Source organism: Arachis stenosperma, chromosome 7 (assembly GCF_014773155.1).
Source record: "Arachis stenosperma cultivar V10309 chromosome 7, arast.V10309.gnm1.PFL2, whole genome shotgun sequence".
Classification (NCBI taxonomy): domain Eukaryota; kingdom Viridiplantae; phylum Streptophyta; class Magnoliopsida; order Fabales; family Fabaceae; genus Arachis; species Arachis stenosperma.
The window spans coordinates 2,815,465-2,837,679 of record NC_080383.1 but is presented as its reverse complement, the minus strand read 5'-3'; the positions used below and the strand labels follow the sequence as shown (position 1 = coordinate 2,837,679).

The 22,215-nt window shown below is 37.0% G+C and overlaps 5 protein-coding genes across 5 annotated transcripts; 2 read left to right on the top strand and 3 right to left on the bottom strand.

Moving 5' to 3' along the window:
- The first annotated feature begins 881 nt into the window (after nucleotides 1-881).
- On the top strand, nucleotides 882-3,022 carry LOC130941502 (uncharacterized protein At2g39795, mitochondrial-like). Its single transcript, XM_057870034.1, has 3 exons — nucleotides 882-1,133; nucleotides 1,220-1,563; nucleotides 2,655-3,022. Exons 1-3 carry the CDS (start codon nucleotides 945-947, stop codon nucleotides 2,836-2,838), a joined length of 717 nt encoding a protein of 238 aa, XP_057726017.1. The 5' UTR covers nucleotides 882-944; the 3' UTR covers nucleotides 2,839-3,022.
- Nucleotides 3,023-3,587: 565 nt separating this feature from the next.
- Nucleotides 3,588-4,648, bottom strand: LOC130940623 (LOB domain-containing protein 23-like). The gene is made up of 2 exons (XM_057868823.1): nucleotides 4,496-4,648; nucleotides 3,588-3,875 (listed from the first exon to the last, which is right to left on the bottom strand). The coding sequence occupies exons 1-2, from the start codon at nucleotides 4,646-4,648 to the stop codon at nucleotides 3,588-3,590; spliced, it is 441 nt and encodes a 146-aa protein (XP_057724806.1).
- A 4,171-nt stretch (nucleotides 4,649-8,819) lies between these two features.
- Nucleotides 8,820-13,907, bottom strand: LOC130941212 (uncharacterized). Its single transcript, XM_057869631.1, has one exon. It carries the CDS (start codon nucleotides 13,905-13,907, stop codon nucleotides 8,820-8,822), a length of 5,088 nt encoding a protein of 1,695 aa, XP_057725614.1.
- Nucleotides 13,908-17,148: 3,241 nt separating this feature from the next.
- On the top strand, nucleotides 17,149-19,413 carry LOC130941211 (pentatricopeptide repeat-containing protein At2g37310-like). Its single transcript, XM_057869630.1, has one exon. The coding sequence runs from the start codon at nucleotides 17,149-17,151 to the stop codon at nucleotides 19,123-19,125; it is 1,977 nt and encodes a 658-aa protein (XP_057725613.1). The 3' UTR covers nucleotides 19,126-19,413.
- A 1,213-nt stretch (nucleotides 19,414-20,626) lies between these two features.
- On the bottom strand, nucleotides 20,627-21,774 carry LOC130940610 (LOB domain-containing protein 23-like). The gene is made up of 2 exons (XM_057868808.1): nucleotides 21,622-21,774; nucleotides 20,627-20,914 (listed from the first exon to the last, which is right to left on the bottom strand). The coding sequence occupies exons 1-2, from the start codon at nucleotides 21,772-21,774 to the stop codon at nucleotides 20,627-20,629; spliced, it is 441 nt and encodes a 146-aa protein (XP_057724791.1).
- Between the last annotated feature and the right edge of the window lie 441 nt (nucleotides 21,775-22,215).

Sequence of the window (22,215 nt, the reverse complement as noted above, 5' to 3'; positions counted from 1 at the left end):
GTTATGGAGTTGTAAAAGCAAAGATCAAACATGACAACACAAAATATCACACATTGTTTGTACATAATAATAATGAGAAATATAAAAATTAAAAAATATTGAGTTCAATCGCATATTTATTTTTATTTCTTTCAGTATTTTCTAATTCGGTATTAGGCTATGTTTGTTTCTGAAAACAGGATAAGATAAATTCTAAGAACAAGATATAAAGGCCAGAAATACAAAATTTTGTATTATTCTATTTGGTGATAAATTAGAACAAAGGATGAAAATATAATTTATTCTCATTTTTTTATTCAAAAAATTTGAGACGAAAATATAATAATAAAAAAGTACAATTATAAAAAATTAACAAGAATAATGAAAGAAAAAATAAAAAATAAGTTGTGTTTTTTGTTAGTGTCTCTATGTCTTTTTTGGACACAAAATACAATAATTCACTGTTCTTTGGACATATTGTCTTTGTCTATGTCTTCTTTGTCAAATACAATTTTGTGTTTTTGTCTAAGTGTCTTGTCTCTTCAACAAAGACAGCCTTAATAGCTAGTTTATTGTAAATTTAAACTTTATTTAAGAGTATATTACTATTTAATGAATAAATTAATTATTTAACTAACTCAAATTGGTGAATTATAGAAACAAAATTATATATTCATGTATTAATACAATAATAAAATAATATTTTATGTAATGATGCCCTAAAAAATAAAATTTAATTGAAAAAATCGTTAAAAATGTTTTACAAAATGACAAAATTAAACTCAAAAAATATAACCACCTAGTCGTGAAGGCAGTATAAATTTAAAACTTTTAATTTTTGTAAACTTTTTTTTCAATTACTAGTTAATATTAGTCACAAAAAAAAAATTACTAGTTAATATTAAGCTGAAGCTTAGAAGCAAGCAAGGCAGAAGAGTAGTAGTAGTAACTAGAAACACACCAAGATGTGGAAGAGAGCCTTCGTCGGCGCCGCCACGGCCGCCGCCGCCGCCCTCCGCCGTCCATTCCCCTCGTTAATCCGCGGCGCCACCAGCAGCTCATCGTCCAACTCAATCTCTTCTGCCGTTAACTCGATGCTCCTCCGCTCCCTCAAAGACCACTATCTCGAAGTCGCCAAAATGAACATGCCCCCTGTAATGCTCTCTTCTTAAACCCTAAACCTCTCAAATTAGGTTTTATTTATTTATTTATTTATTTTCTGATTCATTATTTGTCGCAGAAAGTTGGACCTCCATCGCCGTTCACGATCGTAAAAGGCGCACTCGATTCTAACGGCCCCGTGCTGAAGCGGAACTACGGCGACGAAGAGATCACAATCTACGTCATGCGCTTGGCCGCCAACGACGACGAAGACGGCGACGGCGGCGGCGGTGGCGGAGTCATTGATCAACTGTTCATTCACGTGGATGTGTCGAAACCAAATCAGAACGAATGCTTGATGTTTCTGTGCGGATTATACGAAGATGCTCTGGGGATTCACTCAGTTTCAATGAGACCTAAGCTTCAAGAATCTGGTGGCGGTTACCTCCTCGTTCCTTCGCAATACGCTGGTCCATCTTTTGCGTAAGTTCACAATTTTTCTTTTTTGAATGTTATACCTTAAAAGTTTGTGTTTTTGGTTCAGTTCCTTTGCTAGGGCATGAAATGATGCAGCTAATTGTTTAATGATGTTAGTTTAAGCTCATTAGGAAGGTAATCAAACTCTGGTGTTCACAGGAACTGGAAAATTGAATTGCTGAACTCAAATTGTAAGCTCTTAAGAGTTTACTAGTAAAATTGTTACCTTGATTTGGGGACCTAAGCTTGTTATCAGTTTGATAAGCTTGCTAATTAGGGTTGGTTTTAGGTGGCAAATTAACAATTTTACCTTTTAGTGAAAATCGTAGGCAGCCCTTCATCTACTTGGATAAATGTTGAAGAGTTTCTAGTCTAAGATAACAGAGAAACTTAAGTATTAGTTTTCTAAAAGAAAAAGGGTGCCTATTTTCTTGTTACTATGCCCTAAGGCAAGGAGGAGTTTGGTCGAATTGGAAGGGATGAAGCTTGTGTAGTGTGATGCATTAGTGGCGTTGTAAAGCTTAGACAAAGATTGTTTAATGTCTTTTGCCAGAGTAACACTGGATTCCAAAACATGCCAACTCATTACCCCGTTCACAGAGATAATTCCAGGGGCAAACGTGAGTCACAATTGCATATTTGGGGGACTAGATTAGGTAAATTGAAATTTGGGGGTTGAAAATGAGGCTGGGCTCTAATTTCACGGGGGGCCAAAATGGGTATTAACTCGCCACATAGAAGAAGCATTCATTTTGGTTGAGAGTTTGTATGGTCTTATTCCATATAGTTTAGGGCAAATTACATTTACATGATCACCTCCTCTAAGGTTTCACGAAATTCGACTGGATTCTCCTCTATTTATGAAAACCTGTGCTAATTTCCCTCCAAGACTTAGAAAATAATGTAGTTCTAACTAAAACACAAACCAGAGCTAGGTGGAAATCAATGGCACTTGAACGAATAGGAGAGTCGGGTTGAATTTTAGCAAACCTCAAAAAAGATTAATGCAAATGTAAATTTTGAAATTTTATATTTTGATGTTTGTAAGTGAGAATGGTTCATGCTATATTTGACTGATGAACTGTGTGAATTGACAGAGACTTAGATGAATCCATGAGGGATGCATTTCACAGTTACATAGAGGAGAGAGGAATAAACGATAGCCTCTTCAAGTTTCTACAAGCATGGCTCTATGTTAAAGAACATCGAAATCTATTGCATTGGTTCAAAACCATGGGCTTGTTCATTGATGGCAAGAAGCCTCCTACGCCTTCCTCCTAATCCTCTCTGTTAGAGCATGTATTTTTGAAATTGACTCGTATAGTGTTCAGTTTTCACAATATGAAATTATGAATTTAGAACTTGTTGAGTTTTGATTATATCTTATTTTTTGTTTAGAGGCCCTAAGGTTTCTTAGTGGACTATTTGAGTTAATTATTTATTTTGGAGGCACTCTAAACAAATATAGTTACATGATTCATTGATCATACTACTAATAATAACAAGTAGTACATCAAATTAAAAAAAAAAAACCCTTTATATAACAATAATATTCAAAATCTCGAGGTAATTTTTTATTATTATTATTATTATTATTATTATTATTATTATTATTATTATTTGTTTAAGTTATGAACATGTGCATTATAGTTTATGAAAAATTCATGGAAACTAATAAGGAAATTGTTGAAGCATTTTATTAACTTATAATTTAATCACAGTGTATATCTATATATAGTATACTAATTCTTAAAATTTAGAATGATTGAGAACAGAAAAAAAAATCAAATTAAAGGAACATGGTTAACATTTAGAATTTAAAATTGTCCAAAAGATATAGATTTATTTTTAAAAATTCAAAATTTACGACAAAAGGTAAGTTAGGCAATAATTGATAGGAACCATAGAATTTCCTAAAAATATAAAGTAAGCACCATATTAAGCATCATTTATTATTAGTAATTAAGATACCAATCATCGGCCTCTTTCAACAATTATTCAAAGCTTGCAAAAAAAAAAAAAACAGATTTTCAATTGAACCAAGAAGCTATAGTTGGATTGTCCCACTCAAACTGCTCCATATTGCTGCTTTGTGATTGCAAAACCTCCGAATTTGGTTCGGCTTCAACATGTTGGGTTTGGAGCTTGTAGAAAGTAATCTGAGTTTGAATTTTTGCTAGTTCAATTTCTGCATTTTTAATTTGTTCATACAATGAAGAGATAATGCCAACAGACCCATAAACAGGGTCATGAATCCTCCATTTTGCTTCTAAATACAATGCATTTGCAGTTTGTTCTCTTAGATAGGTTGGGATTCCCTGCAATGGTTTACAAAAAAAATTATTGCAATTATTCGATAGATTCTATAAGGATACCCAATGAAGGAAAATTGCAGATAACTAGTGGTATAGGTTGAGAAAATTTGTTGAGGTCAAAGAATTTTTAACACAAAATATATAATGATGGTAAAATTAAACTAAAGTTTGGTTAAGAATATCTATTAATCTTTTTCATTCAATAAATGTATTAAAAATTAATTTTTAATTCTTTATAAAAGGTTTTTTCTTTAAAATGTTTTCTAACCATGACATCTTTTTAAAAGGCTCCCCTCAACATTAAGCAACACTCATCCACCAGAGTTTACATTGTAGATACAAAAGCAAAAAATAACTATAACAAGCAACATAAAAGAAATGTTTTGTACAATATATATATATTTTTTTTAAAAAAAAATGTCAAGAGACTGCAATATTGTTTATCAAAACAAATCATGTTCTTAATTCAATATTAAACATTTTCATCATTTGCTAACATTAAAATAATAATATTTTGTATTGATACTCACATTCACTATTAAGGTTAAGATAGTGTATAGTACCTTTTTTTTTTTATAAAATAGTATATATTACTAAATATTATTATGTTGAGGTAAAATAACCTGAAGCATTTTTCCAACATTACTGCCACCATAGATTTTGTGGACACAAGCAAACTTTTGAGGATCATTGGCAGGAAAATATGGAGAAAAAATGCAATCAGAAGGGCATTTTCTTCTTTGATTCTTGCAAGCAGCACATCTTCCAGAAATCATGATATGATATCTATATAAAGAGATATAAGATCGAGGTAAGAAAATCTCTTATCCTACACACAAAAGATTTCTTCTTCTCTATATTATTGGTCTTAGTGAGAAGAAGAAAATCTAGACAAAATTTGATGTAATTTACTAAAATGAGATGATTTATATACTTTTACCTTAGCTTAGATCATGGTTAGGTTTGTTGTTGATAGTTAATTAGTTATAATCTTAACGGCTAAATTTTTTAATTGCATTGTATTATGGAGGAAAGTTTTTAAATAAATGAGGTAGAAAAGGAAAGCTTTTATGATGGTTTAATAATATATTGAACAATTGAATATGCACAATAATAAATGGACCCTAATATATATGGATAGATAATACATTTTTTCAAGTGAGTTCACATTCTTGTATAGTAGCTCTTAAACCAAGGAGGAATTTTTTTATTTTTTATTTTTTGAGAATTTAAAATACTATTAACATGTGCATTTACTCACAGCACATATTTATTCATCATCATCTTAAAAAAAATGAGAATATAAACTGGATCATTGATTTTCATCTTAATACAAAATATACATGGAAAATTTTTAGCTTAAATCTAATATTATTTTGTCTAGACTCCTAGTAGATTATTATTGATTCGTCCGAACACTGGAGGCCGAGCTCAAGCACTTCCGCGCAGATCGCCGGTGAAGGGGAAGAGCTTTACGTCGGCCGGGATCAAACACCGCGGCGGGAATACCTGCAAAAGATACTCCGACGCTCAAGTTAGTAATGATCTCAGAAAAGAGAGAGAATAATTAAGTGAGAGTGAGATAAGTGAACTTGGAGTCAAAAGTAAGAGACTGAGAGTGGTTAAGTGAGTGTGAAAACTGATGATTGAACCTGATCTCAGCTGAGACTATAAGTCCGGATTTATAGAGATTGTTTTACCGTTTTCATATGGATAAGTCCTAGATTATAGGTTGGTTATGATATTCTGTTTTGGTGCTGTAAACCAGTTGAGCACGTTTCTTATTCTCAGTTGGAAAATGCTGCTTCGGTTCCTGATCATGGGCCGAGATTTTTGGATGCACGTGCCGCTTTATGCGATTGGGCGCGGTCGAGCTTATCTGCTCCTGTTCCGAGTTTGCTTGATGTAACACCAGCTTGTGCCGAGTATTTCGGGTGGTTGATACGGGTGCCGAGCTCATTGGCTCTCGTGCCGAGCTTTCTGGTGCAACCGAGGATAAGGGTGACGTATCATAGCCCCCAAGCTTGCCTTGATGTGGACAGGACTAAGGCGAGCTTTTAGATAAGGAGTGTCGTAATCCTCGGTTGCGGAAATTGTTTGTCGTGTATGGCCCTTGTAGCCCCCGAGTTCGGTTTAGTCCTGCTGAGCATGCAGAACGTTTTTAGTGGCTTCGTTTTGCGCGCCAAGGTGACATGATTGATGTGAAAACCGCTCCGCTTCTCTAGGCACCCCTGTCCATTGGATTCTGTAGTGGTTTTAATGCATCTCTTTGTTGCTGTTCTGGAGTAAATGCATAGGGTTTATTAACCGTTTCTTTTGTGGGATAGTACAGTACTTTGTGTTTTTCTTTTTATTTCCAACTGCTGTATTCCTGGATAGGGGTTTTGTCTTCTCCTTGTCTGAGAAATGAGCAAGCAAGGTCAGTGTTAATCCCTCTCTTGTCCTCATCTACTTGCCTTTTTCTTTTCTTGCCTTCTATGGAGAACTGTAATGTGAGTGGTTTATATGACTGGGTTGACGTTAAGGTAAGAGAACGCAAGTCTCTATTTGATGACGAAGAGTCTGTGAAGCTCTTAGGATCGGGTGTTTGGGTTAGACCTGGTAGTAATATTAGGATTGAGTTGCTGCCTTGTGGAGAGGATGACCGTGTGTGTGACCGGTTGAATGATTGGTCCTATTTTTATATGTACAGTTGTCTTTTCACAGAATTGGGGGTGAGGCTCCCTTTCACCGATTTTGAGTGTGGTGTGCTATACTGGTTGAACTGCGCCCCGACCCAATTGCACCCCAATTCATGGGGCTTTGTTCGAGCTTTTGAGGTTTTGATGGAACTTTTAGAGTGTCCGCCGTCCCTTAGGTTGTTTTTCTCTTTATTCCAGGCGAAGGGGGTAAACAGGGGTTTGTGGGTAAATCTCAGTAGTTATCCTCGTAGGGCAGTGTTTGGATTGTATAAGTCTTCGTTTAAGGATTTCAAGTCAATGTTCGTTAAGGTTAGGAGCGTCCCGGAGGAGTTTCCCTTCTATTTGAACGAGCATCTGGTTGAAAGATTTCCTTTGTTTTGGTGTGCTGAGCCCTACCAAGCCCTGGATGTAGATGATAGGTTGCTTGATGATGATATTGTCATGGATTTCCTGTTTAAGTCTTTGGGTCCGAAGGGTTTGTTGTCGGTTTCCGAGATGTTGAAATGGGATTCGGATAGGCAGGCAGTTTATGATCATATAGGTAATTTTGTGTTTTAATGTGTTTGTTTTGTGTTTCTATCTTTCTTTGTTTTTCCTGATTTGGTTGCTTGCTGTTTTGCAGCTGAGGGAGCTCCTGCAATCACTACTGCCGGGTTGAAATCCTTCTTTAATCAGCGTAAAAAGAGTGAGAAAGAAGTTTCCTCTAATGTGGGGAAGGGTGTTGCTACTGGGGTAGCCCAGTATGGTCCTGGGCCGAGGTCGAAGCGGAAGAGGGGACAAGGTAAAGGTAGCCTTGCTGAGGCGCTGGATGGTAAGGGGGAGTCATCACAAATATTGCAGATGGTGGAGTCTGCCTATGAATCGCAGAAGAAACTCCATGGGTATGATGAGGACGAGCATGGCAGATCTCTTTGGGCGAAGCTATATCCTTTTGGTGTCATGGCTGACGAGCTCTGCTGTTTTCCTGATGACATGAAGAGAATCGATGATGTTGGTCGAGCAGGTGTTAGTCGTTTTTTGCAGGTATAGGTTACTTTGTTGCTCTTATTTTTGAATTCTGGTTTGGCGTTTATTTATTTGCTTTCTGTTTTCGTAGGTGATTGGCGCTCGCCTTGTTGCTGTTGGTCGATCTCAGGAACTTGCTTTGGAACGGGAGAAAAAGGAGGTTACCCGTGTTGAAGAGTTATCTGGAATTATCCAGGAAAGGGATGAGAAAATTGTCGAGCTGTCTTCCTCCATGGAGAAGAGAGAGCTCGAATTTGCTGAGAAACAAAAGCTGCACGAGGCCTCTATGAAAAACATGAAGTCTGAGGTCGATCAGTTATCTGCTCGGATCAAGGAGTTACAAGGCGGGGTTTATGAGGCCTTTGCCCAAGGTTTCGATCGCGCTGTTTCTCAAGTCAAGGTGTTGTACCCTGATGCTGACCCTTCAAAGCTCGATGTTATGAAGGTTGTTGTTGATGGTGAACTTGTGGAGGATGAGGGTGCTGTTGGGAGCGAGAGTGAGGGATCCAGCATAGGTGATAAGATAGAATAGTTAGTATTTGTATTGTTAATGCTTGTTGTACCTTCGGATCTTTTATTTTGTACTTTTTACTTGAATGTTTGACAGTTATGTTTCGTGTTCCGAGTATATAGCTCGGTTTGAAACGAATAGCTTTGACTAATGTGGTACGTATTGACCGTAGTGGTGTGCCGTTATGAGAAAAACGACTATTTGATTGTTTGAAGTCGTTCTTTGTTTGGATTAGGATAATAGAGGTTTTAATGTACTGCTGTGATTATCCTTAAGATTCGTTTGAAATGTCATGTTTGTTGCGTATTCAAGTGTTATTTATCGGACTGTGCGCGTTGTTCTCCGAGTATGAAGCTCGGATTAGCACTTAGTGTTCATTTGTGATAGAATTGTGGGAATTGTCAGTATGTCCTTGTCCGAGCAATATGCTCGGTATGCGCATGATTGAATTCCGAGTATGAAGCTCGGAATAGTGTGTTTGTTAGAAACATTTTGACTTGTTTTTGTGGTGGGCATTTCTGAGAATTAAGCTCGGCTAGTGATGGCAAGGTTCCGAGGATTATGCTCGGATTCTTTGAAATGTGCGTTTTAACTGTTCAGAATATGAACCGTTGCTCAATAGTTCGTACGAGTACAATGGTTTGTTGCGTCCGGCCTCGTTAAAACCCTCTCCGAGTAAAACCCATGTATTTTGGGAAAAAACCTTTGGAGGGGAAAAAGAGTACCATCATTCACAAATTATATGTTACATCATGACTGATATTTTCTTAAGGAGGAGATGTTCCATGTTCCTGGAAGTTGATCTCCTTGAAGAGTTTCGAGCTTGTAAGCCCCTTTTCCGAGATTATGAAATATTCGGAAAGGTCCTTCCCAGTTTGCCGCCAACTTGCCATGTGCCGGAGGTTTCCGGGCTTCTTCTGTGCGTCTGAGTACGAGGTCTCCATTGTTGAAAGTCCTGTGAACTACTTTTCTGTTGTGTCTTTGCTCTAGGTATTGTTTTCTGGCTCGTTGGTTTATGGCGGAAATATCTCTTTCTTCTTCTACAAGGTCCAACTCGGCTGTCCGAGCTTGTAGGTTATTTGTTTCATCATAGAGCTCGGTCCTTAATGTTGGGACGCTGACTTCTACTGGGATAAGTGCTTCTGCGCCATATACCAGTTTGAAAGGAGTCTCTCCTGTGGCAGATTGAATGGTGGTATTGTAACTCCATAGAATTTCTGGAATGAGGTCGGCCCATTCTCCCTTAGCGTCGCCGAGCTTTTTCTTTAACCCCTGCAAGATAATTCTGTTAGCCGGTTCAACTTGTCCGTTAGTTTGCGGGTGCTCTACTGAGCTGAAATGATGTTTGATGTTAAAGTTTGTTAGAAAGGTGGCGAGCTTATGATCTGTAAATTGTCTCCCGTTATCCGAGATTATCTCTCTTGGGATACCGTATCTGCATATGATATTTTTCCATAGAAAAAATCGCACTTTTTCTGCCGTTATGTGTGCTAGTGGTTGTGCCTCTATCCACTTAGAAAAATAATCAATTGAAACCAAAAGGAACTTTACCTGGCCTGGCGCTTTCGGGAAAGGTCCGAGGATATCTAATCCCCACCTATCGAAAGGCCAGCTTACCTCTATGGTATGGAGTTCTTCGGCCGGGGTCTCTGAGAGTGTGGCGTGTTTTTGACAATTATCACACGCTTTGACTTTTGAGATGCAATCTCGCTTTATCGTCGGCCAATAATATCCTGTGCGCAGGATCTTTGTTGCTAATGCTCGGCCGCCAGTATGGTTGCCGCAGACTCCTTCGTGTGTTTCGGCCATGACCTCCTCGGCCTCCTCGTTGCTAATGCACTTGAGTAGTGGTTGTGAATGCCCTCGTCTGTACAAAGTGTTTCCTAGCACTGTATAATAGCTTGCTCTTCGTCGGAAGAGTGGCAAGTTCGGCTCGTTATTTGGTATAGTGCCTGTGTTAATGTAATTGGAAAAAGGTGTTCGCCAATCTGGGACCTGTGTAATACTCAGAATTGTATCCTGCTCAAAGCTCGGTTTGTCAAGCGTTAGCTGGGACAGTGCCGACGTGTTTCCGGCTTGCCGAGTTGTGGCTAGTTTAGATAACACGTCGGCCCTGGTATTGTGTTCTCGGTTTACATGAATAATATCAAATTCTTTAAATTTTGAAATTAGATCCTTTGTTATGAGCCAATATTTCTCTAACAAAGGATCTTTTACCTGAAATTCGCCCTTTATTTGATGTACCACTAACGAGGAGTCGCAGTAGACTGTTATTCGAGGTATTTGTAGTTGAGGGGCGAGCTTTAGTCCAGCGAGTAGGGCCTCATATTCTGATTGATTGTTGCTTGCGTTGAAGCGGAACTGTAGTGATTGCTCGGCCACCACTTTGTCTCCTTCTTTGAGTAGTATCCCAGCTCCACTGCCTTCCTTGTTGGATGCTCCATCTACATGTATGGTCCAACTGACTTCCGTATTATGCGTGTCATCGGTCATCTCTGATATAAAGTCGGCTAGCACCTGTGACTTCAGTGTCTTCCTTGATTCGTACTGGATGTCGAACTCGGAGAGCTCGACCGACCATTTTATTAATCTGCCAGCGAGCTCGGGTCTGGTTAGTATCTGCCTTAATGGTTGGTCCGTTCGTACTATGATTGTGTGGCTCTGGAAATAGTGCCGCAGTCTTCTTGCTGTTGTAATTAGTGCCAGTGCCAATTGTTCTATCTTCGGGTACCTTGTTTCTGTTGGTTGCAGTACCCTACTGATGAAATACACTGGGTTTTGCTTTTTTCCTGTTTCTGTTACCAAAACCGAGCTTATAGCATGGTTAGATACTGATAAGTATAAATATAATGGGTTACCTGTCTCGGGTTTCTGGAGGATTGGTGGTGATGTCAGGTGTTGTTTAAGTTTGGTGAAGGCATTTTCACATTCGTCTGTCCAGGTGAACTTCTTGCCTTTAGAGAATGTCTGAAAAAAGTGATAAGATCGGTTTGCCACTGCAGGTAGGAAACGTGACAGGGCAGCTATTCGTCCTGCAAGTTGCTGGACTTCCTTTACTGTTCTTGGGCTTGTCATGTTTAGCACGGCCTTGCACTTTTCTGGGTTGGCCTCGATGCCTCGAGATGTTAACATGAATCCCAGGAACTTCCCTCCTTGTACTCCGAACGCGCATTTGTCTGGATTGAGTCTCATGTTATATGCTCGGATTTGTCTGAAGATTTCTACTAAGTCGTCACAATGCGACCCCTGCATTGGTGTTTTTGCTACCATGTCGTCCACGTAGACTTCCATGTTGCGGCCTATCTGTTGTTGGAATACCTTGTCCATTAGCCTTTGATACGTCGCACCTGCATTCTTTAGGCCAAAGGGCATTACCTTGTAACAAAAATTTCCATGTTCTGTTATAAAAGCCGTTTTGCTTTGGTCCTCTGGGTGCATCAGAATCTGGTTATAGCCAGAGTATGCATCCATAAAACTCAAAGTTTTGAAACCAGAGGCGTTATCAACTAATTTATCAATGCAAGGTAATGGGTATGCATCTTTAGGACATGCTTTATTTAAATTTGTAAAGTCGACGTACATGCGCCATTTACCTGAACTCTTCCTTACCATTACCACGTTGGACAACCATGTGGTGAAGCGAATCTCTCTTATGAAACCTGCATTGAGGAGCTTTTGGGTTTCTTCAAGTGCTGCTTGTCTTTTCTCCTCTCCGAGGTTCCTCTTCTTTTGTGCGACTGGTCGGATTGCTTTGTCGATTGCTAGCTTGTGGCAGATGACTTCGGGGTTTATCCCGGGCATGTCATCTGGTGTCCATGCGAAAAGGTCGGCGTTCTTACGCAGTATTTGAATGAGTCTTGCTCGTTCTGCCCCTCCTAACGCTTCTCCAACGTATGTGCATTGGTTGTTGTTTGCTGTTAGTGTTACTTGTTGAAGATTGTCCATTGGCCGAGGTCTTTCGCCGAGGTCTTCCCTTGGGTCAAGATCGGCTAGTGTCGCTGTGTTGGCAGACGTTTGGATGGCTTGGACCTGGGGCCGAGCTTCCTGTTTTGTTTGTACTGGTTTTAGACCAGCGTTATAGCATTGCCGAGCTTCTTGATGGTCGGCATACACCGTAGCGATCTTGTTTTCCTGCACTGGAAACTTGACACACAGATGTAACGTGGACACCACTGCCCTGAATGTGTTCAGTGCGGGTCTCCCAAGTATAATATTATAAGGGCTGTAACAGTTTACTATTAGGTATTGAATATCAATCGATTTTGCCATAGGGATCTCTCCCATTGTGGTCTTTAGCCATATGTGTCCCATGATGGGGACTCTCTCTCCGGAGAACCCAATTAGCTCTCCAGAGGAGGGTTGTATTAATTTTTCTGATAATTTTATTTTAGTAAACGTAGAGTAAAATAAAACGTCAGCACTACTACCTGGATCTAACAATGTTTTTCTTACCAACAGATCTCCAACCTGGATTGAAATTACCACGGGGTCGTCGAGGTTAGGGCTTGCCGATTTGAAGTCTGTTTGGTTGAAGGATATTGTGACGTCTGGTCCTTTGTCCTTCTTTGGTTGTATGGTTCCTTCGATTGCCAGCATTGCTCTATAGCTCCGCTTCCTGGCCGAGCTTGTTTCTCCTCCGCCTGCGAATCCTCCCGATATGTGTTTGATGACTCCTCTTGGCGGATCAGGAGTGATCCTCTCTTTTTTGTCGTCAGCCGTTGCTTGCTTATGCTCTGCCCTGTCCGAGTTTCCTCCTTTGCTCTTCCGGGTCTCGATGTATTTGTCCAGGAGACCTTGGCGTGCTAGTCTTTCCAGGAGGTCCTTCGCGACGATGCAGTCATCTGTGGTATGGCCGAACTTCCGATGGAAGGCGCAATGTTTTGTCTTGTCCACAAATCGTTGATCATGATAGTTCCCTACTCGGGCTGGTGGTTTTATGATTTTGGCGTTGAGGATTTCTCTGATGATGTTTTCTCTTCTGGTGTTGAATCTGGTGTATGTGTTGTACTTTGATGCTGGCTTAGGAGGTTTCTTTGTGTCCCTGTTGCCTGGAGATCTGAAGGTCCTTTCCTCATCTCTCCGGTGTGGTTGTTTGTCTGATTTCTGGGCTTCCCGGAGTTCTTCAATCTCCATTTGTCCAGCCGCTCTTTCTCGGAATTCCTCTAGGGTTTTTGGTTTTGTTATGGCAATGGTCTCCCGAAATTTGCCGGGCCTAAGGCCGGCCTTGAGGGCGTGTAAGTGGACGGCCGGGTCTAGATCCTGGATCTCCATAGTTGCGTCCGCGAATCTAGTCATGTAATCCTTCAGGCTCTCATGCTGGCCTTGTTTGATGGTGCCGAGATAGTCCGAGCCATGTACGTAAATTCTCGATGCAGCAAAATAGTCAATGAATGATCTGGCGAGGTCTTCGAAGGAGGAAATCGATCCTTCAGGAAGTTTGGAGAACCAGAGTAACGCAGCGCCGTCGAGGTAGGTAGGGAACGCTCGGCAAAGGACGGGCTCGTTCTTAGGGCCGTTGAAGAACATCATCGATTGGAATTTCTTCACATGAGCTCTGGGGTCGCCGAATCCCTTGTATGGCTCCATCGCAGTGGGCAGTGTAAAGTTCTTCGGCATCTGGTAATTCGTGATCTCCTCGGAGAAAGGGTTGTCTAGGGTGAGCTTTTCCTTTGGCGGGGCGATGTTCAAGGGATCTGTAGCACCTTGGGCCGAGTTTTTGGAACTTTCTCCATTGTTCTGCGTAGACAACTCGGCTATTCTTCGTACTTCCGCCTGCAGCTCGGCGATTCGAGCTAGGAGGTCATCTTGTGAGAGTTGTGGGCTTTCCTTGTCAGCCATGTTCGAGGATCGGGAATCCTACAAAATAGGGTAGAAGACTAAACAAAGAAAGAAGTGGGGTTAGATGTACTCCGGCCCCACGGTGGGCGCCAAGTGATTCGTCCGAACACTGGAGGCCGAGCTCAAGCACTTCCGCGCAGATCGCCGGTGAAGGGGAAGAGCTTTACGTCGGCCGGGATCAAACACCGCGGCGGGAATACCTGCAAAAGATACTCCGACGCTCAAGTTAGTAATGATCTCAGAAAAGAGAGAGAATAATTAAGTGAGAGTGAGATAAGTGAACTTGGAGTCAAAAGTAAGAGACTGAGGGTGGTTAAGTGAGTGTGAAAACTGATGATTGAACCTGATCTCAGCTGAGACTATAAGTCCGGATTTATAGAGATTGTTTTACCGTTTTCATATGGATAAGTCCTAGATTATAGGTTGGTTATGATATTCTGTTTTGGTGCTGTAAACCAGTTGAGCACGTTTCTTATTCTCAGTTGGAAAATGCTGCTTCGGTTCCTGATCATGGGCCGAGATTTTTGGATGCACGTGCCGCTTTATGCGATTGGGCGCGGTCGAGCTTATCTGCTCCTGTTCCGAGTTTGCTTGATGTAACACCAGCTTGTGCCGAGTATTTCGGGTGGTTGATACGGGTGCCGAGCTCATTGGCTCTCGTGCTGAGCTTTCTGGTGCAACCGAGGATAAGGGTGACGTATCAATTATTATTATTATTATTATTATTATTATTATTATTATTATTATTATTATTATTATTATTATAAGTTTTGAGGAGAGAAAAAACTAATGACATTTGATGCTGTAAATTAACAGATGACAACATTAACAATTTGTCAAATGGTTCATAATCGTTACAAATCCATTATCCATATATATTAGCAAGACTCAAACAAATTAAAAACTTAACTTGCAAATATTTTATATTTATAAAATTAATTTTGTTTATATATTTTTAAAAAAAAATCAATAACATTATAATCTAAAAAATAGGTAAAATTATTTTTATATACATTTAATTTTATATATATATATATATATATATAATCATTATAATGTTAATTCATAGTTATTAAAACATTTAAGATCAACATACTCATAATTGATCATAAACAAAAATCTAAATCAAAATTGATGAATGATATGAACACACGTAAAATGAAAGCCAACCACAATGTCACTCTAGTGGTCTAGTCTAATAACACGGTTTGATTCTACAATAAAAAATTAATAAACTGTTTGACTTATATATATGAACTTAATTTCTTCCTCAGGGAAAGTAAACTTTGTGTCAAACGGTGCCGGCCAAAATATTTGACCAAACACGTGTTTTTTTCTACACATTATAAGTATTTATTTCAACTGCCAATATTATTATAAAAATTTTGGGCAGCAATATTTTGTACTTTTTTTATTATTTAATTTATATAAATATTAAAAAATATAAATATAAACGGTATTAATTTATGTATATTATTTTAATAAATATAGATATAAATGATATATTTATTGTGTACAAAATTTTTATAAATATAGAGTGAAATTATTAATTAGAAGCAAAAAAATATATGATACTAATTAATAATAATAATAAGAATAAACATAGGCACCTATATATATATATATATATATATATACACACACATTTGAGGTTTATTGCTTGCTTTGATATAATTTTAACAATGACTTTGTATATTTCAAACCTCTTTGGGTGCTTCTCTGAGTCTTCATCATCAGAATCAAAAAGATACAAATGTGATGGAAATGTTTGTGTTCTAAGAAATCCAAAGGAAGAAATTTCCAGCACCAAAAGATCATCATCATCCATCAACAGGAACATCAAGCCATCAAAGCAAAACTTTTGGACTTCATCATTTTCTTTTCTTTCTCCAAAAGGGTCTCATGTTTAGAGAGAGAAGACAGAGATCACTCTTCTGAATCATCAATTTCAAGAAGCTTACATGATCATCAATGAGTTTTGCTTCATTGAATAGATAATGTAAGCCGTTTTTTTGTTCAATACTCAAAATTTTTTTGTTGTTGTTTTATATATGGTGAAAACTCAGGTGAAGTTGACTTCACGTGAAGTTGATACCTGAGAGACGTTGGATGAAAATTTAGTCAAATCAGTCAAATTATTTAGTAGCTCTCAGATATCAACTTTAGGTGAAGTCGGCTTCATCTGAATTTCCACCTTTATATATATATATATATATAGTGTATATATTGTGATTGTTAAAGTTGAATATTAATTTTTTGAGGCTACAAACTTGGAAGTGCTTGTTGATTATTTGATATACAAAGTTTCTGCCTATTAACTTAAATTTTTTTACATATTTTACGACGAACACAATAATTTTATAACTCCTTTGAGCTCATCATGAAAATAATTTTAAGTATATGCTAAATAATTGTGTTATAATAAATTTATAATCTTATCGCTTATTTACTCACTTCTCGTGGATACTGTAATTCGTTAATTTCAGATATAATAATAAGTTCTCTTATTTTCTTTATCCAAGTTTAATTTGTGGACTTGAATTTATTTGGTTAAATTTTCAAGAACATAAATGAATGAAGTTCTATTCCTTAGAAAAGGTAAGAAACGATAATTTCATGTATCTACCGAGTATTTATGTTGTTTATACTCTGTTGCTTTTTAATTTTGGTCATTTGAATCTTAAGAGAAAACATAAATTTGGAGAAAATTATAGTTTTCTTTCAAGACATAATATTTTTTAATTTAATAAAAATAAAAATAGAAAGACAAAAGAAAATAGTTTCTTTTATCCCAACCAAACAATGCTTAGGTATCACATGAGTCAAGTGTTATTAATGTATGAATACTATTAGTATGACAGTTGTAAAAAAAAGTCTTTATAAAAGTAAAAATTTTTATTAATATAATAGATATATTTTTTTCAAAAAAATATTATATTAATTATTTTTTCGTATTTTTTATACAACTATAATACGAATTATTTTTTTATATTTTTTATACATCGGTCACATGTTAGTTTCATATAATATCCACTAAGCTGGCAATATAGTTTTTTTATTATTTTTAAATTTTAATTTTTTAAATTTAATTTTTTTTAGAGTAAGTTCGTCACATCAGGACAAATTCTATAAAAATGATAGAGTTTGCGAGTTACAACAAACTTATTCTAGACAAAAAAAAATTCTATTTAAAGAATTAAAATTCAAAAATAATGTTTTAAGCTCTTTACGAAACAAATGAATGAGGTTCAGTAACCGTTTGGCGCTCCCTCTGACCAATCAAACTCACTTCGCCGCCATCCGACAAACACTCCGCCATAATGGCCTCGACATTGCCGCCTATGGCTCCGCCATACAGCGTTGTGCCGACCGCCGCCTCCTACGCCAGGGCAAGCAGCTCCACGCGCGCCTCTTCCTGTTCTCGATCACACCCAATAACTTCCTCGGCTCAAAGCTTGTTACGTTCTACGCCAAATGCAACCTCATGCACCATGCACGCAAGGTGTTCGACGAAATACCCAGCAAGAACTCCTTCTCCTGGAACGCAATGCTCATGGGCTACTCATTCAACGGCATGTTCCATAAAACGATAGACCTCTTTTACACCTTTTCTTTTACCCAAACCATGTGCATTGATAATTTCACCATATCGTGCGTTTTGAAGGCGCTTTCTTCGTTGTTTTGTAGCTTAAATTCGGCGAAAGAGGTTCACTGCTTTGTTATTAGAGGCGGTTTGGACAGAGATGTTTTTGTTATGAATGCTTTGGTTACGTGTTACTCGAGGTGCGATCAGGTTGTACTTGCGCGGATGGTGTTTGACGGAATGCCGGAGAGAGATACTGTGTCGTGGAACTCAATGATTTCGGGGTATTCGCAAGGAGGGTTCTATGAAGAGTGTAAGAGGCTGTATTTGGAGATGTTGGGTGTGCCAGATTCAGCGACCATTGCGAGTGTGATGCAGGCTTGCGGACAGTCTGGGGATCTTGTGTTTGGAATGGAGGTTCACCAAATGGTGAATGACAGTGGAATGGAGATGGACATGTTGCTTTACAATGCTGTGATTGCCATGTATGCTAAATGCGGTAGTTTAGATTATGCTCAAGAACTGTTTGATGAAATGAGTGAGAAGGATGAGGTTACTTATGGCTCAATGATTTCAGGGTACATGGTTTATGGATTTGTTGACAAAGCCATGGCTGTTTTCAGAGAAATGGTAAGGCCTGCATTGAGTAATTGGAATGCTGTGATTTCAGGTATGGTTCAGAATAACCAGTATGAAAGGGTATTGGATTTGGTACAAGAAATGCAGGCTTCTGGTTCAAGGCCGAACGCTGTCACGCTTGCTAGCGTTCTTCCATCTTTTTCATACTTCTCAAACCTGCGAGGAGGGAAAGAGGTGCATGCTTATGCTATTAGAAGAAGTTATGTTCAAAATATATATGTTGCAACTGCAATTATTGATACTTATGGAAAGCTAGGGTTTATTCATGGGGCACAGAAGGTTTTTGATCAATCACAAGGTAGGAGCTTAATAATTTGGACCGCAATTATAACAGCTTATGCTGCTCATGGAGATGCTAGTTTGGCGCTTGGCCTCTATGCTCGGATGCTAGATGAAGGAATTAAGCCTGATCCAGTTACAATAACTGCTGTATTGACTGCTTGTGCTCATTCTGGATTAGTAGATGAAGCTTGGGATATCTTCAATTCAATGCCATCAAATTGTGGAATTCAGCCATTGATGGAACAATATGCTTGTATGGTGAGTGTTCTTAGTCGAGCTGGGAAGCTCTCAGAGGCAGCAGATTTCATTTCCAAAATGGCAGTTGAGCCAAGTGCTAAAGTCTGGGGTGCGTTGTTACATGGGGCTTCTGTTTATGGTGACGTAGAAATGGGCAAGTTTGTGTGTGATCATTTGTTTGAGATTGAACCAGAAAATACTGGGAATTACATAATTATGGCGAATCTATATTCACGTTATGGGAGATGGGAAGAAGCTGATAATATCAGGGAAAAACTGAAAGGAATTGGGTTACAGAAGATCCGTGGAAGTAGCTGGATTGAAACAAGTAGAGGACTAATAAGCTTCATTGCCAAGGATGTATCAAATGAAAGATCTGGTGAGATCTATGCATTGCTGGAAGGGTTGCTTGGTTTGATGAGGGAAGAAGGATATGCTCTGCAGGATGAGTTAGATTTTGAGACTTCTTTTGGTTAACAATTAAATGTTAATTTGTGGTGAAATAGATTAGTGCAGAAACTAAACAGTACTTGTCTACCCAGAAAAAAAAAGTAATGCTTTCCTGAGTTCTCTAGATGAGGATTTACTCTCCTTTCCATGAATTGTTAGTGGAAAATTTATGGCTGCTAAGTACTTCCTGTACACCTCACACCTAAAAAGACGAACAGGGATTAGAATGCTAGAATCACTGAGCACCAGCATAGCACTTATTTAATCTTGCTATTTAGTGTACAAAGAGGTTAAAGGTCTTATCTTTGATTCATATATTCATAGTTCTTCACTTAATATTTAAGATTTCATTTAAAAAAAAAAATCATTATACTAGCTATCCTTACCTTTCCTCATATTCTATGTGCAACTATCATTTACTAGTGTCACACAATACCCACTAAGTTGGAAGTACTAGTAGTACTCATACATTAATAAGTGTTTGGATAAAAGGAAGATTTTAAAGTTACATAGGCATGAATTAATTTAATTTAATTCATTATTATTATTTTTTTTAATGAATAAAAACCCAGTGTAAATTTTGGAATTTATATTTTGATGTTTGTAAGTGAAAATGGTTCATGCTATGTTTGACTGATGAACGTGTGAATTGACAGAACCTAGATGAATCTACCAGGGATACATTTCAATTTTCAGTCACATAGAGGAGAGAGGAATAAACGAGAGCCTACTAATCCGCCGCGGTACTGAGCTCCATTTAAGGGTTTTTCATTGGCCAATGGGTTGCTGCATGCACAAGGCGGGATTCGAACCTCCAACACTTGCTTAAACGGACTAGTGAACTAACCACTAGACCAACCCAACTTGGTTAAAGAACATTGAAATCTATTGTCTTGGTTCAAAACCATGGGCTTGTATATTGATGGCAAGAAGCCCCCTACACCTTCCTCCTAATCCTCTCTGTTAGAGCATGTATTTTTTAAATTGACTCACATAGTGTTCAGTTTACACTTTTCACAATATGAAATTATAAATTTAAAAACTTTTTGAGTTTTGATTATATCTTATTTTTTATTTATAGGCCCTAAAATTTCATAGCGGAATATTTGAGTTAATTATTTACATTGGAGACACTCTACACAAATATAGTTACAGGATTCATTCATCATACTACTAATAATCCCGAGTTAATTTTTTATTTTATTATTTGTTCAAGTTATGAACATTGCATTATAATTTATAAAAAATTCATGGGAACTAATAAGGGAATTGTTCAAGCATTTTATTAACTTGATAATTTAATCACATGATGTTAATATTTTGTAATATATGGTATACAAATTCTTAAAATTTAGAATATTGAGAACGGAAATAAAATCAAATTAAAAGGAACATGGTTAACATTTGGAATTTAAAATTTCCAAAAGATATAAAGTAAGCACCAAATTAAGCATAATTTATTATTAGTAATTAAGATACCAGTCATTGGCCTTTTTCAACAATTATTCAAAGCTTGCTAAAAAAAATTTCAATTGAACCATGAAGTTATAGTTGGATTGTCCCACTCAAATTTCTCCATATTGATGCTTTGTGATTGCAAAACCTCCGAATTTGGTTCAGCTTCAACATGTTGGGTTTGAAGTTTGTAGAAAGCAACCTGAGTTTGAATTTTTGCTAGCTCAATTTCTGCATTTTGAATTTGTTCATAGAATGAAGAGATAATGCCAACACATCCATAAACAGGGTCATCAATCCTCCATTTTGCTTCTAAATACAATGCATTTGCAGCTTGTTCTCTTAGATAGGTTGGGATTCCCTGCAATATAGTTTACAAAAATTATTGCAATTATTTGATAGATTATATAAGGATACCCAATAAAGAAAATTGCAAATAACTAGTGGTATAGGTTGAGAAAATTTCTGAGGTCAAAGAATTTTTTAATACAAAATATACAATGATAGTAAAATTAAACTAAAGTTTGGTTAAGAATATTTATTAATCTTTTTCATTCAATAAATACATTAAAAATTAATTTTTAATTCTTTAATAATAGGTTTTTCTTTAAAATGTTTTCTAAGCATGACATATTCTTAAAAGGCTCCCCTCAACATTAAGCAACACTCATCAACCAGAATAAAACAAAAAATAACTATAACAAATAATAGTACTCCAATAATAGCTTCTCAATATAACTTTTAGAAAAATACTATAGAATATAATAAAGAATAGAAATTAAATAAATGACTTATTTATAGCATAATATGACATTGTAAACATAAAAAAAATGTTTTTTTATGAAATATATATATATTTAAAAATCTAAAGAACTACACTTGTTTATCAAAACAAATCATGTTCTTAATTCAATATTAACTATTTTCATCATTTACTAACATTAAAATAATAATATTTTGTATTGATACTCACATTAACTATTAAGGTTAAGATAGTGTATAGTATTTTTTTTTTTTTAAGATAGTATATATTACTAAATATTATATATTATGTTGAGGTAAAATAACCTGAAGCATTCTTCCAACATTACTGCCACCATAGATTTTGTGGACACAAGCAAATTTTTGAGGATCATTGGCAGGAAAATATGGAGAAAAAATGCAATCAGAAGGGCATTTTCTTCTTTGATTTTTGCAAGCAGCACATCTTCCAGAAATCATGATATGAAGAGATTTAAGATCTAGGTAAGAAAATCTCTTACCCAAACAAAAGATTTCTTCTTCCCTATTTTTTTTTTTTTTTTGTCTTAGTGTGAAGAAGAAAATCTAGACAAAATTTGATGTAATTTACTATGAGAGGATTTATATACTTTTACCTTAGCTTAGATCATGTTTAGATTTGTTGTTGATAGTTAGTTAGTTATAATCTTAACGGCTAAATTTTTTTATTGCATTGTATTATAAAGGAAAGTTTTCAAATAAATGAGGTAGAAAAGGAAAGCTTTTATAATGGTTTAATAATATATTGAACAATTGAATATGTACGCTAATAAATAGACCCTAATATATATGGATAGATAATACATTTTTTCAAATGAGTTCACATTCATATATAGTAGCTCTTATACCAAGGAAGAATTTTTTATTTTTTTTTTGATAATT